Consider the following 21,116-nt stretch of genomic DNA (forward strand, 5'->3'; position numbering starts at 1 on the left):
CATTCTTCTTTCATCATTTTCTAATTTCTTCAAGACAGGCATAAACATTTTCTCAACAGGTGGGCACTAGCATAAAGTGCTAGTTAATTTTCATGGTAATTTAATAATGAATAATTTACATTAAGTCAAGAAAAACACATTGCATTGAATAATACACATTATCAAAATTGGCCCACATAGAACCATATGAAAAAAGTCTACATCTGTCCTTCCTCTATTGCACCGTATTTCCCAGATCTCAACAGTGAACTAAGAGGGAACAGATAACTGAGACACTTCTCTTCCAATATTTTTAATCACCCTTGTTGGCTAACAATTGATTATTCACAGTTCTCATACTGAAGTTGTGAACACAAAGGTAAAATGAAATTCATGAAGAAATGTATATAATTGCTCCCTTAACACTTTTTTACATCTATGCATTGATGATCTCCTTAATCCTGGTATCCCCTATGATTGTGCCAATCATAACCCATTTCAACCTTCTTATCCAGTGGAACTCTTATTCATGTCCTTCCATGAATGCTTCACAGGAATTTCAACATATTAGAGGTCTTCCTCTAGATTTCCTGATATTGTACAGATACCATTGGAGCAAGCAAATAATCCTTCCTTCTTGCTCCATGGTTGTCCCAATTCCTTTTTGACCATTTTTTCTCTACTTTTGCATAATTCTTAATTGGTCATTGATATCCTCTTTCTTATACCCATATAATGCATCCCTTTGTTACCCTTTGGGTTACCTGTAACTATGTGTCTGGTAATTTATGCTTCATAGCCACAGAGTGTCAGTAGAAGTGATAGTGTTTAAAAGAAATGTGAGTCTTTGATTTAAGGAGAAGCCACAGGTCATTGAAAGCCATGTACATTTTTCCAAATAAGAGCCAGACCACTATCCTAATTGTGACATTTGGTAGAATTAACATAATGTCCTCATTAGGATTATCAGGATAATGTCACCATTAAGATAAAAACCACTGAATAAACACAACACATAAAATATGTATTAAAATATATACATATATGTATGGATTTGTATATGTGTATATATCCATATTGCCATAAAAAATAACTAAAATAATGTCCAAAATTACTGTAGTCAACACTTGACTTCCTTGCCAATCAGAGATATGTCACTCAAATGTAATATTGGTTTAGAATATATGTATATTGTGTGTGGATATGCATGTATCCACATATAGGGAGAGAAATATATATATATATATATATGCCATTTATGTGTCTGTATCATTTTATACTGATACATTAGCTCTATGGGATGCCCATACTATTGCCTATGCATACTTCAACCCTATCCTTTGATTTGTTTCTCTTTAGAGAAGCTGAGCATTTTTGAATGATTATTGAACTCATATAAGAAGCTTTGTAATGCTCTGGTATTTAATACAATTAACATATTATCTTTAAATAGGACTATCAAGTCAATCTCACCATTAAGAAGAGCAAAATCACTTAATAAAGTAATCTTCTATGATTTATGCTATTTAAATAAAATTTAAGGAGATTTTTCTTTATATCCAGTCCTTTCTTGGCATCTGGTGTTTACTTTTATTTTTCTCTTGAGACTCTTATACCTTGAGACATATTCTTAGTTTTTCCTTCTGCTACTGAAATATTTTTTAAATGAAGTTACTAATTTAAATGAATTTACTAAATTAAAAGTACAAAGTATTGGCATATAGGTGGCATAATGTGCTGGGCCTGGAGTCAGAGAGACCTAAGTTTAAATTTAGTTTCATATTTAACTTACTGGATGTGTGACTTTAATCACTTACTCTCTGTTTGCCTCAGTTTCCTCACCTGTCAAATGAGCATAATAAGAACACCAACTTCTTAGGGTTGTTACAAGGATCGAATGAGATAATAGCACTAAGCACAGTTCCTGGCATATAGCAGGCACTATATAAATGCTAGCCATTATTATTATTAAAAGGATATATTGTTATTCAGTTGCGTCTGACTCTCTATGATTCCATGGACCATAGCACACCAATACTGTCCATGGGGTTTTCTTGGCAAAGATACTAGAGTGGTTTGCCATTTCCTTCTCCAGTAGATTAAAAGAAACAGAGGTTAAGTGACTTTCCCAAGGTCACACAGGTAGTGAGTATCTGAGGTTGTATTTGAACTCAGGTCTTCCTGAATCCAGACCCAGCAGTTTATCCACTGAATGATCTAGCTGCTTCACATAGGATATAGCCAGTGGAGCCAAGATGGTGGAGGAAAGGCTATGACTTCCCCATGCTCCTGATAAACCCATCCACTCACTCAAAAATAATGCCATAAGACAACTCCTGGAGCAGCCTAACCCACATAAGAACAGTGTGAGACTATTTTTCAGCCAAATATGGCAACTGGGATCACCTGCTTAGTCTCTGCTGGAGTTGGGGCAAAGCACCTTGGTTCTGAACCAGTGGGCTAATTTGAGTGGTGGGGACCCAGTGGGGGAGGGGCACATGCATGCCAAGATTCTCTATGAATCAGATTTCAATCTAAGATGAGTAGGCAAAGAAAACAGAGGACCATAGAGAGCTTCATTGGGGTAAAGATAAACCAGAATACACACTCAGAAGGAGATAATAACAAAGTTAAAGGTCCAACATCCAAAGCTTCCAAGAAAAATATTAACTGGTCTTAGACCATGGAAGCACTCAAAGGGGACTTTGAAGAAAAAGTAGGAGAAATAGAAGGAAGATTTAGAGAGGTGGAGGAAAGAATGGAAAGAGAAATGAGAAAATGTTGATTAAACACTGCAAGTGAAAAAGAGTTGAGCAAAAGGAAAAAAATGAAGAGGAAGAATAACAACCCATCTTTTTAAACACTATTCTTCTGGTGATTCTGCATACTTTCAAATGATGTAATACCACATCTCTAAAGAAATAAAGTTAAGGATAAACCAAAGAGTGATATGTGAGAAGTCTGGAAATGAGATAAAAGAGTAGATATGAGAAGTCTTTTTTTTTTAATTAATAAAGTATTATTTTTCCGTTACATGTAAAGATAGTTCTCATCTTTTGTTTATACAAGCTTTACAATTTCAGATTTTTCTCCCTCCCTTCCCCCTCCCCTAGACAGCAGGTAATCTGATATAGGTTATATATATATATATATACATACATACATACATACATACATATACATATATATACACATAATAACATTAATCCTATTTCTGCATTAGTCATGTTATAAGAGAAAAAATCAGAGCACTGATGAAAAACCTCAAAATAGAAAAAAACAACAGCATCAAAAACAAAAGAAATAGTGTGGTTCATTCAGCATCTATACTCTGCAGTTCTTTTTTTTTTTTCTTGGATTTGGAGATCCTCTTCCATCATGAGTTCCCTGGAACTCTTCTGTACCATTGCATTGGTGAGAAGAATATAGTCCATCACAGTAGATCAACACTCAATGTTGATGATACTGTGCACAATGTTCTTCTGGTTCTGCTCATCGATATGAGAAGTCTTAACAAGAATTGTACAAAGACAATGTGTAAAGGATGTCATCAGCTAGGTGGCACAGTGGATAGAATGTTGGTCATTTAGTCAAGGAGACCTGAGTTAAAATACAACCTTAGACATCTACTAGTTGTGTGATCCTTGGGAAGTTACTTAGCGTCCATCTACCTCAGTTTTCTCAACTGTGAAATGAGGATAACCATAGCACCAACTTCCTAGGATTGTGGTGAGAATCAAATAAGATAATTTGTAAAATGCTTAGTACAGTACTTGGCACAAGGTAGGCACTTACTAAATGCTTGCTCCCTCCCCTCCCCCCAGCTCCACTGTGGGAAGAGCAAAGGATGATCAGTAGACAGCCACATGATCCACTTGTATTCATTCAAAGCAAAAAGAGGTGGAGGATAACATTAGGTTCCCAGACCCATAAAATTTGTGATCTGATCAGCTCACTGGGGAAAGTTTTCATTTAACAAATAGAAGAATCATAGTGGAAAGTAGAAGAATCATAGTAGAAAGACTATACACCAAAAATCCATGTCTTTGAAATTAATGCATTTTAAGCAATATTTTTGTCATTATTAATTCATATAAGCTACTTAAATAGAATATAAGTTCCTTGAGATAAGATACTATTCAACTGTTTCATTTGACCTTTGTATCTCCAGTGCTTAGCACAGGGCCTGACACATATCAGGCATACACACATATACACACACACACATACACACATGCATGCTCTTGTGTATATAGATAAAACTTGATTAAATCTACTAAAATTAGTGTCCAAAAATTCCCTAGGAAATTCCTCAGTGAATTTCTTCTGTCACTATTCAGGACTCACCTGTGGACGTGGATGGCCTGTCACCAAGCAGGTCAGTTCCAGAGTCTCTCCTTCCCGGATAGTGTAGACTCTCTCTGAATAGCGTTCCTCCTCAATATTACATGCCAAGCCTGAGTGCACAATCCGCACAGTGGGAGGAGCTGTAAAGCCAGTAGGAAGACAGACAAGAGAAAAACAAAGATAAGTAAAGTACTTTCAAAAAGCATTTTGAGAACATCAAATCTCTAAAAACAGATATATGAGCTAAGGCTTCTATTGGACAAAATATCTTATATTTCTCTATTTTTATCTAAATCAAGAATATTGAAAGTTTTACATATTATATCATATATAGAGAGATGCATATGCATATGTGCATACACACATATACACATAAAAGACGATGATGATGGAAAAGCAATGATTCAGGAAATAAGTGATTCCAATCCAGTGATATTCAGTGATAACAATCAAGATAGCATTAGGTGTCTGAAATGCACACATTTTTTTCCCTATGTGAGGTGTGGAAAGAGGATAATAACAAAGGAATGAGCATTATAACTGGAAATTTTATCATTAACAAAACAAACTTATCATTAAGAAAATTATCATTTAGAAAACAAACTTTTCTGGTTAATACTCCAGCTGAGGGAAGTTACCCACACTGCTTCCAGTGCCACGTTAGAACATAATTTGTAGTAATATATATCTTTGGCATATCTTTGGCCATACATTCAGTTAGGATATCAATTGCAAAACGACAACTTACAAGTCAAAAAACCAGGGTTATAGTCTTAGCTTTGCTACCAACTGACTGTGTGACTTTAAGTAAAACACAAACTTTTGGTTCCTTGGTTTCCTCATATCTATAAAATAAAAGCATTAGATGAGATGATCTCTAAAATTCATTTCAGTTTCAATTCAATAGACATTTGTAATACTGAGTCTAGGAGAATGAACTCCCAAGGAGCTATTCAGACTTGTTAGTCTATTTCAGGGTCACAAGTGCTAGTGAAAATTCACTGGCCTTATTAAAAGAAAATGCCCACATCCATGGTTTCAACACCTCACATGGCTGATATAAGGATTACACTTTGAAAATTGTAGAATAAATGTGTACTAAAAATAGCAGCAGAAATAGCAGTAATAAAAAAATATCTAGGAACAATTTGATTTAAATATAAGCATTTAGAAAAATATACTCTTTGTCTAACAATCATATACAAGTTTTAATCAGGAGCTAAGCTGAAATCTGGGACATCTGGGTGGTGCAATGGATAGAGTACCAGGCCTCAGGTCAGGAAGACTGATCTTCCTGAGTTCAAGTCTGGTCACAGACACTAGCTTTATGACCCTGGGCAAGTCACTTCACCCTGTTTTGCCTCAGTCGCCTCCTCTGTAAAATGGCTGGAGAAGGAAAGCCAAACCACTTTAGTATCTTTACCAAGAAGTCCCAAATAATTGTAACTCAACAACAATGACAACAAAACAACAACAACAAAAAGTCCAAATCCATCTTTATATTAGTTTACCTAATCACATACACACATAAGTAGAATTATACCAAAAATTTTTCTGTCTATATCATTTTGTCAATTCAACCAATTTGATTATCATCAGCTATAATGATACATTAGAACTCTTAACTTAAGAAAAATTCATTAAGTCCATAGAATCCTGGGCTGAATATATAAATTTAAGTCAAAAACATTCGTTCCTATTCTACCTTCTGGGAAAATAACTACCCAGGATTTATACTTCTTAATAAATGAAAATGAGATTCACTAGTGTACTGGTTGACAACGTGGTATGGGGAAAAGGATATTAAATCTGTAGTCAAATGACTTGGGCTTGAAAACTTGATATGCTATTCATTATGTGATTGTCACTTAACTTCTCAGGGCTTCAGTTTTCTCCCATGTAAAATGAAGTGGCTGGACTAAATATTCTCTAAGTCCACTCCAATTTCTAAATAAATGATCCTTGTCCCTCTTACTCTATATTTTCTATAACTTATTCAGGAAAAATTATTGTACAAATGAGCTAACAGTTTGTTAGCAAGAGGGAAGACTGGTACTTAAAAGTTCTTGGCCAGACTTTCCATTTCCATTGTGCCTCTTCCGATTACACCTTTTGTTATAAACACAAATATTGTTGGATCTCAACTGTGATGATAATATTATTTTAATAGCACTTTGCAAACCTTATAGTTTCATATAAATGTTAGATATTATTATCATTATTGCTACTATTTCTCCTGTAGCGATTGATGGTATTTCAACTGGGAATACAAAGAAAAGCAAAAGACAGTATATACAGGATAAATTAGAGATAATCAACACAGGGAAATCACTAGAATTATTGGTATTATGAAGGAATTCTTGAAGAATGTGGGATTTTAGCTGGGAGCCAAGGAAGCCAGGAAATAGAAATTAGAAGAGAGATTGGGGAAAGGCTAGAAAAATTGAAGAAGTCATTTATAACTTAAAGTCTTAGAGAATTACCTAGAGTAGAGATAATTAAGTGACTTACCTAAAGACACATAACTAATTTGTGTCAAGAGCAGGATTTGAAATTGGGTCTTCCTGACTCTAAGGACCTCCTGCTATCTACCATGCCAAGTTGTCTCTCATAATATATATATATAACATATTACGTATGTTTATATAATTATACACACACACACATATTATATATAAATATATATATTGAAGGTTTGCAAACCACTTTAGATACATTATATCATTTGAGCTACCTATTACCTATTTGATATGCCTATTACCCCCATTTTACAGATGAAAAACATAGTTAGCAAGAGTCTAAGATAGGATTTTAATCCAGGCATTCCTGACTCCAAGTCTAGCACTTTATTAATTAAATGCAAAACATAGTACTTAAGGTACACATTTGTAATTTATTATTTATGTATTTTAAACAAACTTTTCTTTTTAATTTTTGAATTCCAAATTCTCTCCCTTCCTCCCACCCCTGCCTCAACTACTAAGAAGTCAAGCAATATAATATAATGTGAAATTAGGCAAAACATTACCATATTGCCATATTACCAAAAAAGCAAGAAAAATTAAGTGAGAAAATTATACTTCTCTTCACATCAATTTCATCAGTTCTCTCTCTGGAGGTAGATAGCATCATTTCATCATGAATTCTTTGGTGGATCATTGTATTGATCAGAATAGCTTACGTATTTCACAGTTGATCACCATTACATTGCTATTACTGTGTACAATAATCTCTCAGTTCTTACTTCATTTTGGGTATTTCCATGTTTTTCTGAAACCACCCCAATTGTCATTTCCCATAACACAATAGTACTCCATCACAATCATATGTCACAACTAGTTCAGCTCTTCCTGAATTAATGAGCATTCCTTTAATTTCAAAGTTTTGCCAGCATAAAAAGAGCAGCTCCAAATATTTTTGTACATATGGGGTTCCTTCCCTTTTCTTTGATCTATTTAGGATCAAAGTAGTGGTATTACTGAGTCAAAGGTTATGAACAGATTTATAGCCCTTTGGGCCTCATTGCAAATTGTTTTCCAGAATGGTTAGACGAGTCTTCCCTCATTTCTCATTTCTGATGTGTGCAGTGATAACAGAGTTGTTTTCATTTACCTTTCTCTAATACATAATGATTTCGAGGATTTTTTCATGATTATAGATAGCATTGACTTCTTCTAAAAACAGCAGGTTTATATCCTTTAGCCACTTATCAGTTAGGGAATGACTCATTTTAATAAATTTAACTCAGTTTTATACTCAGTTTTCATTAGAGAATGAAGGCTTTGTCAGAGAAATTTGCTGTTAATTTTTTTATATTATTTCATTGTCTCAGTTTTAGCAAAAAGGAGTTTCCCTGATTATCCATTTTAATTAGATTGATTTTTTTCCTTTCGTCTGAGATCATATGTGTCTTTTTGTTTTTACTCAGCTGAAGCATATTGAATTCTGCTTCAGCCCTTTATATTAACTCTTTGTCTGTCTGTTTCAAGTGTGTCTCTTATAAACAATATATTGTTGGATTCTGGTTTCTGATCCATTCTGGTATCTACTTCCATTTTATGAGTGACCTCATCCCATTCACATTCACAGTTATGATTACTAATGGTATATTTTTCTCCACCTCATTTTCTTCTGTTTCCTCTTTTCTCTTTCTTTTTTTATCCTGTCCCTCCTCAAAAATCTATTTTGCTTCTAACCACTGCCTTGCTTAATCTGCCCTCCTTTTATCATTCCCACCCATTTCTCTTCTCCCCTTCCTCTTCTATTTCCCCACTGGGTGTTACATTTCTATACACAATTTGGTGTATAGATATATTCTTCCCTTTTGGGGCCAGTTTTGATTAGAATGAAGTTCAAACATTGCCCACTACTTCCCTCCTTTTCTCCTCCACTGTAAAAGCTCTTTTTTGCATGCCTCATTTATATGAGAAAAATTTCCCCATTCTACCACTCCCTTATTCCTATTCCCACTTGTATCGATCTTTCTCACCTTTTTTTTTTTAGATTAGTTGGTTATTTTTGGTTGTAATCACAGCTCCTTTGCCTTACAGAATATCATATTCCAAGCCCTCAACTCTTTGATATTTATTTATTTGATTGTTTGTTTATTTGTTTGCGGGGCAATGAGGGCTAAGTGACTTGCCCAGGGTCACACAGATAGTAAGTGTCAAGTGTCTGAGGCCGGATCTGAACTCAGGTACTCCTGAATCCAGGGCCGGTGCTTTAACCACTGTGCCATCTAGCTGCCCCAACTCCTTTAATATTAAAGCCACTAAATCTTGTGTGATTCTGACTGTGACTCCACATTATTTGAATGTATTTCTTTTTGGCTGCTTGAAGTGTTTTCTCTTTGATCTGGGAGCTCTGGAATATGACTATCATATTCCTGGGAGTTTTCATTTTAGAATCTCTTTCAAGAGTTGATCTGTGGATTTTTTTCAATTTTACCCTCTGACTCTAAGATATTGGCACAGTTTTCCTTTGTTATTTTTAGGAATACAGTATCAAGGCTCTTTTACAACCACTTTCAGGTGGTCCTACATATAGATAGATAGATAGATAGATAGATAGATAGATAGATAGATAGATAGATAGATAGATAGATAGATAGATAGATAGATAGATAGATAGATAGATAGATTAGTGAGGCAATTGGGGCCAAGTGACTTGCCCAGGGTCACACAGCTAGTAAGTGTTAAGTGTCTAAGGCCGGATTTAAACTCAGGTACTCCTGACTCCAGGGCCAGTGCTCCATCCACTGTACCACCTAGCTGCCCCCCAATAATTCTTAAATTATCTCTCCTTAATTTATCTTCCAGGTCAATTGTTTTTCTGGTGAGATAGTACCAGTTGTCTAACCCCCTTACCATCTCTGTACTGAGAGCTATGATGCTGCTGCTGTTGCTGTGACCACTGTTATTGTCCCGTGTATGTAGTCTTTGGACAGGCTTCCACCCTGGTGTCACAGATTTCTGCTGACCTCTCAAGTCTCCTTAGGCCAGTACAATGTCTCACCCTAACCTTTTGTTGGCTCTGCCTCTCCAAAGTTTGAATTGTGGCATTATTTTAAAGTCATTTGGAAGATAATATTGAGAGACTTCAGCAGGGTTATTTCTAATCAAGCCACCCTTGGCTTCAACCCTCAGGGTCAATTATTTTTAAATATTCAATTCAGTTATTTAGGGATGGACTATATATTATGGTTCCCAAATATATTTAACTTCTTAATTTTATAGCTTTCTTCAATTTTATACAGAAACTGAAAATCTAGAGAGCCTTAAGAAGGTCATGTATTATCCTACAAAGTCATATGACTTTTATATAGAATTTTCAGATCTATAAAGGGTTCTACTTATGATAGCACTGTCAAGTACTTGATAAAAGTGTTTTAATTGTACATGTATAACCTACATTTGATTGTTTACTGCTGCAGTGAGCAGGGAGGAGAGGGCGGGAAGGAAGGAAGGATAAAATTTGAAACCCAAAACTTTAAATAAAAATGTTGATAAAAGTATTTTGATTTTTATTTTACTGATGAGAAAACTGAGACTTTCAAAATCTAAGTAATTTCCCCCAAGGTCACATAGTTTATCAATAGCAGACCTGAGATTTAAACTTTAGTTTCCTGATTCCAGGTGATGGTGTGGCAGTATGGTGTGGCAAGCAACCTAGTTCTGTTGAGTTTGTGTTCGATATATCATGTTCATGGTTCAAGATTCTTAGATCTCAAAAATTCAAGGTGCTGATCTCCAGGGCTCAATCCTAGATAATACATAATTTTTCTAATACTTTTCTATATGCCAGGCATTGTGACTAAGATGACCAATCCTCCTAAGATTCATGTATTTTTGCTAAATTGAAACTTCTCCTAATTGTGTGTATAGTGTAAAGTTCTATCCTGGATTCCCTCTCTCTCTTCTCTCTCTCTCTCTCTCTCTCTTTCTCTCTCTGCAGGGCAATGAGGGTTAAGTGACTTGCCAGGGTCACACAACTAGTAAGTGTCAAGTGTCTGAGGTTGGATTTGAACTCAGGTCCTCCTGAATCCAGGGCTAGTGCTTTATCCACTATGCCATCTAGCTGCCTCATAGATTCGCTTCTTTTCTCAATATACTTTCTCACTAGAAGACCTCAGCAGTTCTCATGTGTTTATTTATCATCTCTATGCAGTTGACTTATATATATATATATATATATATATATATATATATATATATATATATATATCAGTCCCAATCAATTTCCTGAGCTCCATTCTTTGATCACCAACTGCTTTGGGGAAATTTCAAATAAGATATCCCATCTCAAACTCAGTTTATCCAAAATAGTCCTCATTATCTTTATGCCTACTTCCAACAAACTACACTTATGAATTTCTCTATTTCTGTTGAAGGCATCAGCATCCTTCTAGTCTCCTAGGTTTTAAACCTCAACATCATTCTTGACTCTTCACTCTTTTAATCCTACCTACCCAATCAATTGCCAACTGTTAAGGTTTCTATGTCCATATTTCTTGCATCTATCCCACCTTCACTACTTAGAATTTAGAATTTCATCATCTCTCACATCCATTACTGCAATGGCTTCCTAAAAGTCATCCCTGCCTTGAGTCTCTCCCTCCACCAATCTATTCACACCTAACAAAATGATTTTCCCTCTGTTGCATGTTTGACCACTTCACTTCTTTATTCAAAAAATCCAATGGTTTCTTTCCTGTAGATCCCTTTAAATCTGGCCCCAACCTATCTATGGATCCAAACTATGGTCTAATTCTATGGCTCACTCAAAACTGACTTATATTTTTGACTGTTCCTCAAACACAATGCTCTATCTTGCATCTCTGTGGCTTTTCACCAACCACTGTGCCTGGAATGTTCTTTATTCTCACCTCTGCTTTGACACATTTCCTTCAAGACCACTTAAATGCTTCCTTATACAGAATTTCCTAATCTTCCCAACTGCTAGTATCATTCCTTCCTTAAATTATCTCATATGTAGTGTGTGTATACATACATACATGCATATATACATAACTACATAGAAGGCAGTGTACACATGTTTGTACATAATACATATATAGAGAACATATGTAGTATACATGTGTGTGAATGTACATATATATACATAATAGGCATATCTCTATCAATCTATCTATATAATGAAAGAAATTGTTAGTAATAACAATTAACATCTGGGGATCCAGGGTTTTTTCCCTTTCTATTTCCTCATTCTCTACTAGGTAAAAGCAGCCTATGAAGGACAGGGATGATAACGAGATTGAGTTAACATTCTCCTCAATCTCAGATGAAACCCCACCCAACTGGAAAAGCTTAGTTCTGAGTAAAGGGTAAAGAGAATCTAATCTAGGTAAATTCTGGCCCATTGTTCAATTACATAAGTGACTTGGGTGGAGGAAGATTCCTTTGTCTAAACTGGCAAAGGTAAGGGTAGTCTGTGTAGAAATGAGTCTCTTTGTCCAAAAGTGACATAATCAAAGTCAGGTTTCCTAGCCCCTCATTAGCATAAGCCCACCTCTCATCACAATATTCATTCTCATTAATTGTTAACCAATCAAAGTTGATTTCTGCCTATTGGAAAGTTACTCTTCCAAAAGTATTTAAAATTTCAGCAGCCCCCAAAGTTCATCTTTGGTTTCCAAGAGTGCCCCTGACCTCATTTTATTAGTCATTTGCTAGCCATACTTAATAAATTTAATATTGATGTATGTCTCTCTGACTTTATGTGTGTGTATACATATGTATGTATATGTGTGTATAATCATCTATCTACCCTACCCCCCATAAAATGCAATCTTGAGTAAAAGAAGTCTTCCATTTTTGGCTTTGTAGATAAATAAAAATATACCTATTATATACAGGTATATGTATGTGTGTATGAACACACACACACGTATATATATATATACATATATATATATACACATATACACATATATATTTCAGTTGTTTTTCAGTCATGTCTGACTCTTCAGAGCCCCATTTGGTGTTTTCTTGGCAAAACTACTAGAGTGGTTTGCTTTTTCCTTCTCCAACTCATTTTTAAAATGAGGAAACTGAGACAAACAGGATTCAGTAACTTGCCCAGGGTCACATAGCTAGTAAGTGTCTAAGGCCAGATTTGAACTCAGGAAGATGAGTCTTCATGACTCCAGGTTTGGCACTCTATCCACTGTGCCACCTAGTTACCCAATACATACATACATACATACATACATACATGAACAAATATTACAGATGGAGAAAGAAGTGTATAGAGAAAGAGAAAGAGGAGAGGTAGAGGAGAGGAAGGAGAAGAGGAGAGGGGAAGGGGTGGAGGGTAAAGGGAGAGAATATCTATATACATGATAATTAGAGTAATACATGATATACATGATAATTAGAGATATACACGATAATTAGAGTTAGCCACTGAATTAGCTAAAATTTGTAATTAATTAATGTTGGGACAGAACCAGTAGTTTTACTAACTATTCCCAGGGTCCTTGTTTTAAATTCATATCACTCCATAGTGGCCATAGAGGAAATGAGAATAGGAGTTCCCTGACAAAAATTTGAATGCTCAGAAACCATTCCTTTTAGGAACTGTTCCTCTTCCCAATCCAGCAGAGACAACTTCTTTCCTAAGTGAGATTATATCAGGTTTTGGGCATCCTTCTCACTTCCAGCAACAGTTCTAACAACTAACTCAGATAGATGAGGAATAGAGCCTAAAAAAAGAAGGCACAGGGGCAGCTAGCAATGGATTGAACACCAGCCCAGGATTCAGGAGGACCTGAGTTCAAATATGGCCTCAGACACTTAACACTTACTAGCTATGTGACTCTGGGCAAGTCACTTAACCCCAACTGCCTCACAAAAAAAAAAAAAAGGCACAGCCAAGAATGAGAGACATAATAAGATCCCCACTGTCTATCACTACAGAAAGCAATCACTAGCCCCAGCCAGCTTTTCATATTCCCCTCCTCTAACAGTCCCCCTAAAAAAATAGCTAAAAGAAATTGAAAAGGCAAAAGAACCTAGGAATAAGACAAAGATTAAGTTGAATCTCTAACAGTATCACTTCCTGGACATTCCGATTGTGCTCCTGTTTTCTGTAGGACATAAAAGGCCCACTCACTTGAGTCTGGGTACCTTCAGACTTGGTGGATATACTAAGAACACACAAGTTGCCCTATCATGCCCTTCTTACAAGATATGTTTTAATTTAGAGATGAAGGTGGCCACATCTACCCAAGGTAAATGCTACTTTATGCATGTTAAATGGCCTTTTTATGTTACAGCTAAGTAAGCTTTCCTTTTAACTATTCAATGACCTAAAGTTCCTTATTTTATCCCAACATGGAACTGGAACAGAGTGCTTGACTATTCGATAGGTGTCTCATTTTGTGTAAACATTGAACTGGAACTATTAAAGTGCTGGCCTGAGTCAAGTGCACCCCTAGAAAGTTATCAGTAATTGGGATCACATGGCTTCATGGCCTACATTGTGATTACACTGAAGGTGCCACAAGTGGGAAGGGTAAGCTGATTGAAGGGCCAGATGTAATACTATGGGTCACTATGTCAACGACTTTTCTAATGATGTATGAAAAGTATCGTAGAATGTCAATGGATATTCTTCTCTGACTCAGGCATAGTGATTAATTCAGTGGGTGCTGGAGGGGGATGCTAGGATAGCTAAATAAATACCAAGTCCAGTATACATTGGTTGTTGTTGAAAATCCTTCAGAAGATGGGCTCAGTAAAATGAGACTGAAAGTAAATTATCCCAGTACATTCAGCAAGTAGAATCAAAACTCAACTTTTAAACACTATTCAATGAAAGGCTGAAAGAAAACTTATGTAGTTAATGACCATGAAGTAAAAGGAAGCTCTGCTTAAGACAGTAAAGATAAATAAGTTACAGAGAACAACACACAGGCCTTAGGATTGTCTCTAAGAGATTTTTCTACATTCCAATGTAGCCATGAGAATGACAACCTAAGTGAGGAAGAAACTTAAAAACTCACTGGGTTTTTTTAAAATGCCAGATTTTAAAAAATTGGAAATCAAAAGAATACCCATCAATGGCTAAACCAGCTCTGGTATAAGATGGTGATAGAATATTATTGTGCTATAAGAAATGACAAGCAGGATAATTTCAGAAAGGTCTGAAAAGACTTCTATGAACTGATGTATTGTGAAATGAGCAGAACCAAAAGAACATTGTATACAGAAACAACAATATTATTTGATGAAGAACTGTGAATGATTTAACTATTCTCAGCAATGCAATAATCCAAGACAATCCCAAAGGACTATTGATGAAACATACTATCCACCTCCAAAGAAAGAACTGATTTTGATGGAACACAGACAGAAGCATGCTATTTTCTCACTTTCTTTTATTTTTTTCTTTTATTCAAGTTTTCTTGTACAAAATTACTAATATGATCATGTTTTACATTATTGTACATGTATAATCCATATTTTATTTCTTACCACCTCAGGGAGGGGGAGGGGATGGAGGAAAGGAGGGATAAAAATTGGAACTCAAAACTATAATTAAAAATGTTTATTACTTAAAAAAAATAAATAAAACCCTTTGCAGAAATAAAAAAATGCCAGATTTTTTTCCTATTACTGCTCCTGGGAGATTTTCATCACTGAAGGAGTAGTAGATGGGTGGGTGGCCTTTCTGTGGAACTGGGGAAGGTGCAAGAGAAGTTCAAACAGCAACCTGATAAGTAACTGCAGCAGTGGCTCCTGAAGGTATAACTTAGCCAGTACTGAGACATTCTCTGCTACAGAGTTGCATAGTGTGGGAACATTCTGAGGACTTAGTATTACTGAGTCAGATAAACCAATTAAAGACTCCAGATACATATTCAATCACCTTTTGTTCCTTCTTAGATGGCTAAATCAGGGAGTTACTTCCACCTGGCTCTACTAAAATGAATTCTTACTGAGGTAAGTTCCCTAATGGGGAATTTTTTAAAAGAAATGTTGGATAGAGTGGATCTTTCACCCCTACCCTCCCTGTATATACAGATGTGTACACACTCACAGGTTACTATACCATATGTCTATTCTGCCTTGGGGGCAATTAGATACTACCTTCTTGCTTCATACTTTATCTATGGTTCTTCCTTTCCACACAACTATACAGACAAGTGCAGATCAAACGGTGAAATTTCAGCAGAATATTGTGACAGCTGTGGCTGGGGAAACACTGCTGTGTTTGCAAATAAGTACACTGGGAATGTGGGAGGGAGCATAGAAATGAAAATTTGAACATGACTCCTGATACATGAGGTTGATAAAAAGTAGTTGATAGCCAGGCCACATATGGCCACTATTGAGAAAAGTTATCATTACAAGCAGCAAGCAGAGGGAAATTCCAAGCTGGGTCAAAGCGAGTTATGGCTGCTCTCCCCAGCTTACCAGGCCATGGTAAAGCCTCAACTTCTAGCCTTTCTCCCTTACTAGACTATTCAATGTATGTAGCACTTGTATGCAGAGGACTAAGGGTAATACAGAATCCCTGCCTTCAGAGTGCTTATTGTCTGCGGGGAACCAACCACTCAAAGAGCTTCAGCTAAGGCTTTGTCAGCTCATTAAAAAGAAATGCTTCCTTCTCATGGCTTAGTTAAAAGCCCAATTGAAGGCATGTACATAGGTAAGTCAATTTGAGGACCATTATTGCTTGATGATTTGCTCTCCCAGGATGAGAATGGGGTAATAGCCTGCAGTTTTCTTACAACTAGGTTTCTCATGAAGGAACCCTTCAGCTTTAGCCAAGCTGATTATTCAGGGGAAGTTACAGAAGGCCGATTATGGCTCTTATGCATGAGTATCTATGTGGGTTCTTTTGGCAACTGTATGCCAGCTATTGTGGGTGGAGCCAAATGGAAACCCTTGGAGTTACCCAAACCATCCTGTGCAGTTAATATCAAACAATATGGAATCCTTAAAGTGATGAAAGATTTTTTTCTAGTGATGGAGATAAATGAAAAGGAATATCTTATCATATCAACTCCCTTTACAGTAATCCTGTGTTATCTGTGAGGAAGACAGGTCGTACTTGATATTTTATGTCATATGATTGGGACCTGTCAAAGTCATTCTGCTTATCACTACAGCTAATCCTAATCTTGTCAGTGTCATAAACCAGGTAGCTTAGGTCTGGGGTGAGTCCTAGTAAGATTAATAACCTCATAAATGCATTTTTTCTCTATTCTTGTGACTAACATTATTCAGAAGAATTTTACTTTCACCTGGGAAGAAACCCAATATATGTTCACTGTCCTTTCCCAGGGCTACCTGAACTCCTCTTCAATACATTATATCAGGCAAAGCCCTAAAGAAAGCTTTTCTTCCTGAGGACATCAATACAAACCAATATGTTGATGAAATTATGTTGACCAGACCATGAGGCCATGGTGGCTGAGGCCCTACATCAGATAGTAGCCTTTATGAGGGACAATGGAAGGGAAATCTTGGATGTAGCCTTCTCTATCAAGTTTCAGGAAATATAGTAGGTGAGGGAAACCCAGAGTATTCTAGACACAGTCTAGAATAAGCTAATAGCACTCATAATGCACTCATTTCTCCACAGTCTAAGAAGTATCCCAGAAATTTACTGAACTCTGCAGGTTTTTGTAGAACCCATATTCTCCAAATGTGTTTCCTGATAACTGCCATTTACCAAGTCACCTCCCTCTTTCAAGTGGGGCCCAGAATAGGCTGTACCATAGGAAGATCCAAAGCAGATCATTTAGCAATCTTGGTCCTTTATAACCAAGCAGGTCCCAGTTTGGGGGGTTTCTGTACATAAATAATAGATTGAATGAGGCTTTTCCTAGGTTCCAAAGGGTGGCCAATAATAAGTGTTTATTTAGGATTTGAGAGCTACAAATTCTTTGAAATAGCCTCTTTCTATACTACTTTTTAAAAGTAGTTGCTGGGCACTTACTAGTTGCTACTTAACAGATGGCAAAAGTGATCATATAATCACCTTTTGCTCAGAATTGCCTCTTATGACTGGGGTGAAACAAGGTAGTTCTTCTAACAAGATGAATAGGGCATGGAAAGCATCTACTAATAAATGGAAATTATATATTAAAAATCACACTTGGGGGGGGCAGCTAGGTGGCACAGTGGATAAAGAACTGGCCCTGGATTCAGGAGTACCTGAATCTAGACCTCAGACACTTGACACTTACTAGCTGTGTGACCCTGGGCAAGTCACTTAACCCCCATTGCCCTGCAAAAAAAAAAAAAAAAGAAAAGAAAAAAAAAATCACACTTGTGTAGGTCACTCTTCAAAAACATAGTAAAGCAGATACTAACACCATTCCAGGCCCTGGAACCTTGTCTCCTCTACTAGGGTGATATGACCCCACCTATAAGAATCTACCTCCTAAGGAACACCATTTTGCCATGTTTACTAATGACGCCATCCACTATGAGAGAGACATACAAAATAAGATTTCAGTGGACATGAATCCAATAAAGGAGGGTACCCTAGGCAGCTAGGTGGCACAATAGATAGAGCACTGGGCTTGTAGTCAGGAAGACAAGTTCAAACCAGCATCAGATACTTTTTAGCACATAGTTGGGGTAACTATGTGGTACAGCGGATAGAGTATTGGCCCTGAAGTTGGGAGGACCTGAGTTCAAATGTCACCTCAGACACTTACCAACTGTGTGACTCTGGGCAACTCACTTAACCCCAATTGTCTTAAAACATCTGGGGCCATCTCTAGTCATCTTGATAATAGATGTCTCCGGAGGAAAGAGTGAGGCTGATGAGGCCCTTTATCACTTAAATCCAATTCATTGCAAGTCATGACATCTGTCTTGGTCCTCTTCAAGAATGGACAAACAACAACAAGCACTTGACCTCTGTATACCTCAGTTTCTTCAACTGTAAAATGATAGTAATAGTAGCACCTATTTTATTTTGTTGTTGTTTTTTGTGGGGCAATGAGGGTTAAGTGACTTGCCCAAGGTCACACAGCCAGTATGTGGCAAGTGTCTGAGACCAGATTTGAACTCAGGTCCTCCTGAATCCAGGACCAGTGCTTTATCCACTGTGCCACCTAGCTGCCCCTTAGTAGCACCTACTTTTCAGAGTGGTTGCAGGAATCAAATAAGAAAGTATTTGGAAAGTGTTTAGCACAGTATCTGCCACATAGAATTTTTGTTTTCTTCCTTCCCCACAGAATGAAGGACCTGGTGAGTACTTCTATCAGGCTGAACTCTAGGCTGGATAGCCCTTGAGGGAGGGAGCAGAGAAGATCTATATCTACACCAATTCCTGGATAGTGCCCATGGGATAAACAAAGTGATCTAGGGCCTGGGGCAAAAAAGATTGGACAGGGGCAGCTAGGTGGCGCAGTGGATAGAGCAACAGCCCTGGATTCAGGAGGACCTGAGTTCAAATCTGGCTTCAGACCCTTGACACTTACTAGCTGTGTGATCCTGGCAAGTCACTTAACCCCAATTGCCTCACAAAAAAAAAAAAAAAAGAAAAAGAAAAAGAAAAAAGAAAAAAAGACTGGGTAATCAAAAGCTCTCCCTTTTGAGAGCAGGAATAATGGAGAAATTTAGCTGATAACTTCCATTGCATACAATTTTTTTTAGGTATATCAACTCCCATAAGATAACATATACTAAACAACTACGCTGTGGTACATAGACAGTAGAGGTTGAGGAGTGGGTTAAGTCAATCTGGATGTTGGCATGGTGATCCTATTTGTGTTTCCATGGGACTATATGCTCACCATAGCTAAGGACAATGTAGTTAACTATTCCTACCCAATGCAGCTATCTTGTTCCAGTCAGATCTTTTTCCAGTCAGATCCCATCTAAGCTCTCCCAAATTTCAAAATCATACTCTCTCTCTCCAAAACAAGAGGTTTCCCCCTACAATCTACAGCATCTTCATGTACCTAACTTCTCCAGGTCAAGTATCCAATCCACCAAAAGTCACATCTGTGATGAATCAAAACCTCCATAGGAAATGGAAAGGATTAATGGTTTCCTGGATGGAGTCTCCAGCAAAACTTAGCTGCTAAGATTGGACTGCTTTCAGTCAGTTTCAGTTTACACTTGCCAGCCTTCGGTTCTTTCTTCCATGCTGCAAAGTCACTTGGGCTATGAGATTCTTGCCCATTCAGAGGACTTCATACACATTGAAGAAATAGCTCAGTTTTCTCCCATAATTTGCAGGTTTACTTTCCACCAGGATGGTTCAGAAAACTCCTTCCCATAAAGAGCTCATAGGACAAATGGGGTGGTATTACTGAAAGATGCCTTGCTTTCTAACAACATAGAAGATGTAAAATTGTCACTATATCACTGTGATGAATATTTATTTGGAAACAAGGAGATCCATTATTGACTGAGTAATAATTCTCAGATGCTAAATAGGGACGAGGGAGAGTCTGTATTCCCCTGGGGAATGAGTTGACAACCCCTCCACTAAGGGTTCTCAGTGGACAAAGATTTTGGTATCATTTCTCTAATGTGGTTTTCAGAGGGAAAAGTTTTACTTGGTCAGCCAAGGAATACTGTTTAAATGGGCATCTTGGGAGAACATTTGGATGAGGATGACAATGATGCTGCAGCTGCTGCTGCTGATAGCTAATGATGATAGTGTTTTAAGGTTTACAAAGTTGTTTAGAAATATTTCTTCATTTTATCCTCACAACAACCCTGGGAAGTAGGCACTATTATTATCCCCTTTTCATAGATGAGGAAACTAAGGCCAAGAGAGGTTTAAAGATTTGTATTTAAAAAGGCTAAAAGCTGTGGCTGGTAAGAATCTGAAGCCAGGTTTGACTTCAGATCTTGACTCCAAGTTCAGTGCTCAATTCACTATACTATCTGGCTACCCTGGTACTACATGCAAGATGTTTATGACCTCTTAGTCATTTTACTACAGAAGACATCAATATTTGATTGTTAGCCATGACAGAGGTATGATGTACCTCTGGCATTACCAACAATCAAATATCAGTGTTTTCCTGGTGCTGCTACTGATTATCATCACCACTCTAGATAAGAAAAAGAACCTATGACTATGCTGAAAATGAAATCATTTGTGCTATTTCCCTGATATTACTGGCATTGCTCTAGCTCATCATTATCACTTTTTATCAGGAGATGAATGGCTATTTGGGGCAACTAGGTGGTGCGATGGATAGAGCACTGAGCCTAGAGTCTGAATTAAAATCCAACCTCAGACACTTACTAGCTATGTAACACTGGGCAAGTCATTTAACCTTA

The 21,116-nt window shown here is 36.9% G+C and overlaps 1 protein-coding gene across 1 annotated transcript in view; it reads right to left on the bottom strand.

Annotated features, from left to right (window-relative positions):
• Positions 1-21,116, bottom strand: part of MDGA2 (MAM domain containing glycosylphosphatidylinositol anchor 2) — a 707,950-nt gene that overhangs the window by 571,526 nt on the left and 115,308 nt on the right. The window contains exon 2 of the mRNA XM_043986356.1: positions 4,327-4,466. Within this exon, the coding sequence (XP_043842291.1) occupies positions 4,327-4,466 (140 nt within the window). The remainder of the gene's footprint in view (positions 1-4,326; positions 4,467-21,116) is intronic.

Source organism: Dromiciops gliroides, chromosome 2, assembly GCF_019393635.1.
Source record: "Dromiciops gliroides isolate mDroGli1 chromosome 2, mDroGli1.pri, whole genome shotgun sequence".
NCBI classification, from domain to species: Eukaryota; Metazoa; Chordata; class Mammalia; order Microbiotheria; family Microbiotheriidae; genus Dromiciops; species Dromiciops gliroides.